This window comes from Carcharhinus amblyrhynchos, chromosome 5, assembly GCF_965287045.1.
Source record: "Carcharhinus amblyrhynchos chromosome 5, sCarAmb.v2.hapA, whole genome shotgun sequence".
NCBI classification, from domain to species: Eukaryota; Metazoa; Chordata; class Chondrichthyes; order Carcharhiniformes; family Carcharhinidae; genus Carcharhinus; species Carcharhinus amblyrhynchos.
Genome location: NC_137328.1, coordinates 106520473 through 106526472, shown reverse-complemented (window position 1 = coordinate 106526472; position 6000 = coordinate 106520473). Strand labels below are relative to the sequence as shown.

The 6000-nt window shown below is 47.1% G+C and overlaps 1 protein-coding gene across 1 annotated transcript in view; it reads left to right on the top strand.

The window, feature by feature from the left end:
• Window positions 1-266: 266 nt before the first annotated feature.
• Window positions 267-6000, top strand: part of snx25 (sorting nexin 25) — a 217221-nt gene continuing 211487 nt past the window's right edge. The window contains exons 1-2 of the mRNA XM_080189403.1: window positions 267-718; window positions 826-1214. Coding sequence (XP_080045529.1) covers window positions 936-1214 — 279 coding nt within the window. The 5' untranslated portion in view covers window positions 267-718; window positions 826-935. The remainder of the gene's footprint in view (window positions 719-825; window positions 1215-6000) is intronic.

Sequence of the window (6000 nt, the reverse complement as noted above, 5' to 3'; positions counted from 1 at the left end):
AAATTTATTTCTTGCAAGACTGCCAAGGGAGGCTGAGATCTGGAAGCCGTGAGGTGGGGGTGGGGGTGGTGGTGGTGGGTCGAGACTGGTGGGGCCCAGTGAAGTTGTGTGTGTGTGTGAGTGGGGGCATGCCCCTTTTAAGAGGTGGCTGCTCTCCTTTCCGGATTGTGCTCGGGGGTTGGGGCAGGAAACAGGCGGACTGAAAGTGACGGGGACATCATCAGCACTGGGGCTGCTGTGAGGGAGACACACAGAGGGAGACACACACACACAGACAGACACAGACAGAGACTGCCTGCAAGCTGGATGGATGCAGAGGGAGGAGGAGAGAGGGAAAAGAGAAGAAACAAGATCCTCAGACTTTCTTTCTCCCTCTCTTAGGCTCAGAGATATTTTGAAAGAGATTTTTTTTTATTTTCATACCTTAATCAAGGGGCAGCCCTGGAGGTTTTGAAGAGAATAACAAGAAAAATTACAAGAAGAAGAAGAAGAAAAAATCCCCTCAGGATCGATTTGACAAGCTGAGGCGACGGGGGAGATTTTCGTTGACTGGAGACGTCCAGCTAAAAAGAAAAAAAAATATATATAGACTTGTAGAGAGAGAAATGATGATGATAAATCTGTGAATTTAGCTTCAGAACGGCTCCCCCCCCCCCTCACCTCAATGTGAACAACACTCAGGAAAATGTAGGAGCTGCAACAGCAAATAAGAGAGAGGGTTGGCCGCCTTTCGGAATTTATCTTCCTGTTTATGTCTATTTGTTGCTTGTGGGTTGTCAGTTGTGATTTAAATTTTTCTTCTCTCTCTCTCTCCCCCCCGCACAGGTGTCGCGGATCCGCTTCCCGAGTCTCTCAGAAAGTGCCTTCTACATGTTTGCAAGTGTTATGGACGTGAGTGTGTTTGAAAGGAGGAGAGGGTCGAGCTGGGAGATGCGATGGTCACTATGTGTCCTGATGGCAGCCGCGGTTACTACTTGCTCCTGGCCGGACTCTGCCTCTTCGCCGCCTCCTCCTGCTTCCAGTCCGAGGGCGAGCCCCCCTCCCTCCTGGCCTGGCTCTTCTGCAGGCTCCTCTTCTACTCGGCCCTGTGCCTGAGCAGCCTGCTGCTGGGCAGCCTCCTGGTGCTGGCCAAGCAGAGCCGCCTCAAGCCCCTCCGCTTCCCCAGGGAGAGGGACAGGTCGCCCGGCGCTCCCCAGCTTCTCCGCCAGCTCACGGTAAGATGTGCGAAATGACCCCCCCCTTCCCCCTTCCCCCTTCCGCGAAGATTACAGCCCACACGTGCGAACACAGTTAGATTTGCTTGTTTTTGTTTTGTCGACACAAAAAAAAATGCGAATTTACATTTACGTGGCGCCTTTTAACACCCCAAGGAGCATTATCGAAACACGCAATGACATCCAGCCACTTGAGGAGATATTAAGTCGGATGACTCAAAGCTGAAGAAATAAGGGTGTAAAGGGCATAGAACAGCTAGGTAGAATCATAGAACCCCTGTGGTGCAGAAGGGGGCTGTTTGCCCCATTAAGCCTGCAGTGACAACAATCCCACCCAGGCCCTAATCCCCCTGACACTAAGAGGCAATTTAGCATGGTAAATCAACCTAGCCTCTACATCTATCAGATTCTGGGAGGAAACTGGAGCACCCAGAGGAAACTCGCGCAGACACGGGAGAATGTGCAAACTCTACACACCCAATGCTGGAATTGAACCTAGATCCTGGGCTCTGTGAGGCAGCGCTGTGTCAGCCAAACCTTAAAACAGGAAAATGGGATTAGAATATAATTGATGGTTGGCACAGGCAGAAGGGTCTCTGTGCTATGAAACACTGACTCTGAGAGCCAGGCAGAAAAGTGAAGGGAGGGGAATTTCAGAGCTTAGGACTTGGGCAGTTGAAGGCATGGTTGCCAGTAGTGGCGTGATTGAAATTGTGGGTACGTGAAATGCTTGAATTAGAGGAGCTTGGATGTCTCGGAGGGGTTGGAGAGACTGCAGAGGTGGCGATGGGTGAGGTCTTGCACGGCTTTATAAACAACGATGAGAATTTTAAAGTCAGGATGTTGCTTGACCAGAAGTCAGTGTGGATCAGTCAGCATGAGGTGATGGGGGAGTGGGACTTGCTGTGAGTTAAGATGTGTGCAGCAGAGTTTTGGATTAGTTCATGTTTACAGACTAGACTATATGAGACCCTCAGGTGTGTGTTGGCACATTTGAGACTCTTGATAATGAGGCCTGAATGAAGGTTTCAGCAGGAGATGTGCTGAGACAAGGATGAAGTCTGGCAGTGTTACAAAGGTAGAAATAGGCAGTTAAATGCGACATCAAATCATACACTTAAGTAAACAGTGATTACTTAAGTTAAAACTATGTCCCAACCTCCAACAAAATAATTGGCCAAAAAAGGGTAAGTTTTTTTTCACACAAGTTATGATCCAGAATCCATTCCCCGAAAGGTAGCAGATTCAATAGTAATTTTCAAAAGGGAATATTTTTGAAGGGGGGAAATCTTTGTAGGGCTATGGGGTAAAGGTCTGGGATTAATTTAGTAACTCTATCAAGAGTTAGCACAGGATTATGGACAGAATAGTCTCCTGCAGGTTGGAATGTGGAGTTCAGGTTACAATCAGATCAGCCACGATCTTATTGAATGACAGAATGGGCTTGAGGAGGCTGAGTGGCCTACTCCTGCACTGAATTTGTATATTTGAATGCTGCAACGCTGCATGATTCATGATCCTTGCATAATTTTTGATAATACAGTTGGAAACCTACTCTAACATCAAAGCAAAATACAGAGAATGCATGAAATCTGAGACGAAATAAAAAATGCTGGAAATACTCAGCAAGTCAAGCAGCATATGTAGAGAGAAAGAGTTAATATTTCAGGCTAATATCCTCTTGTGAGAACAAAATCTACTGTGTTGATGATAGTCTCCTTTGGGATTGATTGTGGCTCATTCATTTCTGGTGGGATTGATTGTGGCTCATTCATTTCTGGTTGACATTAATATGCTTAGATACCTGTGGATAGCTTGGATCAGGCTGGGTCCATGTACACCTACATCAGTGTGGTATGTTATATGCTCGCCTGTGAAGATCTCGATTGCTTCTGCTTTGGTATTGGGGTACGTCTTGTTCCAAAGCTGATCAGGATCAACATCTAATGCAATCTCCGTGTGCCTGTGTCTCCCCTCTCTTCTTCTTTCATTTTCTCTTTTTTGGGCTCCAATGTGTTGTCTTCAATGATTGCTCCTGGTCGGTAGTTTCTCAACCACTCTTCCTTGAATCTATACCATGTTTAAAAACTACACTTTTCTCTTTGAGTTCTAATAGCGAAGGAGCACGACAGTGGTGTTCTTTTATTTTTGTCCTGATTCTTGGAGCTACTCTGCAGTGTAAGCAGCATTTCCACAACTGGGTGGCACCTCCTGAGCTGAGGAGAAATGGAGAGGCTGGATGTGAGCTGTATTAAACGGTTGTCCTGTGATAGAGCTAAGTAGTGTATTTGTGTTTTTCTTTGTGGTGTGAAAATTTGGTAGAAAAATCAGTTCATTTTGGTAAGCAAAGTCATCAAATGGATGTCAATGAAGAACATGGCGTTTGACAAGGTACCTCACAAGAGGTTATTGCAGAAGGTCAGGGGACATGGAGTTGGGGGTAGGGTGTTAGCGTGGATAGAGGATTGGTTGTCAAATAGGAGGCAGAGAGTGGGGGTCAATGGGTGCTATTCGGATTGGCGGTTGGTGACTAGTGGGGTGCCCCAGGGGTCGGTGCTGGGGCCTCAGCTATTTACCATTTATATAGATGATCTGGAGGAGGGAACCGAGTGTAGGGTGTCGAAATTTGCTGATGACACCAAGATTGGGGGAAAGGCAAATTGTGCGGAGGGTGTGGAGAGTCTGCAGAAGGATCTAGATAGGCTGGGCGAATGGGCCAGGAAATGGCAAATGGAATTTAATGTTGGTAAGTGTGAGGTGGTCCACTTTGGTAGGAAGGACTATTACTTACGTGGCGAAAAACTGCAGCAGGCGACGGTGCAGAGGGACCTCGGGGTCCTTGTGCATGAGTCGCAAAAACCCAGCTTGCTGGTGCAGCAGGTGGTCAGGAAGGCGAATGGGATGCTGGCCTTCATAGCAAGGGGGATTGAATATAAAAGTAGGGAGGTCTTGCTGCAGCTGTATAGGGCATTGGTGAGGCCGCAGCTGGAGTACTGTGTGCAGTTTTGGGTGCCGCACCTGCGCAAGGATATTTTGGCCCTGGAGGGAGTGCAGAGGAGGTTTACTAGGCTGATACCGGAGTTGAGGGGATTGAGCTATGAGGAGAGGCTGAATAAACTGGGCTTGTACTCGTTAGAGTTTAGAAGAATGAGGGGAGATCTCATTGAGACGTATAAGATGATGAATGGGATGGATAGGATAGAGGTGGAGAGACTCTTCCCGCTCAGAAAAGACAGTAGGACTAGGGGGCACAGCCTCAAGATAAAGGGGGGGCGGTTTAGGACGGAGTTGAGGAGGAACTTCTTCACTCAAAGGGTGGTGAATCTCTGGAATTCTCTGCCCGTTGAAGTGGTGGAGGCTGCCTCGCTAAATATTTTTAAGATGCGGGTTGATGGGTTTTTGATAAGAGAGGGGATTAAGGGTTATGGGGAGAGGGCGGGAAAGTGGAACTGAGCCACGACAGATCAGCCATGATCTTATTGAATGGCGGGGCAGGCTCGAAGGGCTAGATGGCCTACTCCTGCTCCTATTTCTTATGTTCTTAAGTAGGGGTTTTACATGAAAGTGACGTGTTATCATTTACAATTCTAGATCATATGAATACATAAGAACATAACATAAGAAACAGGAGCAGGAGTAGGCCATCTAGCCCTTCGAGCTTGCCCCACCATTCAATAAGATCATGGCTGATCTGTCGTGGCTCAGTTCCACATTCCCGCCCTCTCCCCATAACCCTTAATCCCCTCTCTTATCAAAAACCCATCAACCCGCGTCTTAAAAATATTTAGCGAGGCAGCCTCCACCACTTCAACGGGCAGAGAATTCCAGAGATTCACCACCCTTTGAGTGAAGAAGTTCCTCCTCAACTCCGTTCTAAACCGCCCTCCTTTTATCTTGAGGCTGTGCCCCCTAGTCCTACTGTCCTTTCTGAGCGGGAAGAGTCTCTCCACCTCTATCCTATCCATCCCATTCATCATCTTATACGTCTCAATGAGATCTCCCCTCATTCTTCTAAACTCTAACGAGTACAAGCATAGTTTATTCAGCCTCTCCTCATAGCTCAACTCCGGCATCAGCCTAGTAAACCTCCTCTGCACTCCCTCCAAGGTCAAAATATCCTTGCGTAAGTGCGGCGACCAAAACTGCACACAGTACTCCAGCTGCGGCCTCACCAATGCCCTATACAGCTGCAGCAAGACCTCCCTACTTTTATATTCAATCCCCCTCGCTATGTAGGCCAGCATCCCATTAGCCTTCCTGACCACCTGCTGCACCTGCAGGCTGGGTTTTTGCGACTCATGCACAAGGACCCCGAGGTCCCTCTGCACCGTCGCCTGCTGCAGTTTTTCGCCACATAAGTAATACCTATGAGACCTTTGCTATCTTTTTGTTAACAGCCAGCTTCTGAACTAGTGCTCAAAGCTCCTTGTTGGGTTTGTTTCAGGCTATTGGTAACAGTCATGACCTTCGTGTTTAAATTGAGCCATGAAATTAACATAAGTAAACATTTTCTGTAAGTGAACAGATATGTGTTGTGCCTTTTAAAACTAATTACAATAGACATGTCAATTACCTCATTAGTTAATAGTTTAATACCAGAGATTTTGGTGTAGGCTGATGGAAAGAGGCATTTATGATTTTCTCCTCTAGTATTTTAGGCAGGTGATTGTTGGCCTTTGGTTAATAGCTTTTAACTCAGACATTTAATAAGGCGAAGAGTTATTGAAGGGGAGTTTCAGACGGTGATCCAAGTATGGCTGAAAACTCTGTCGTAAGTGAGAAATGT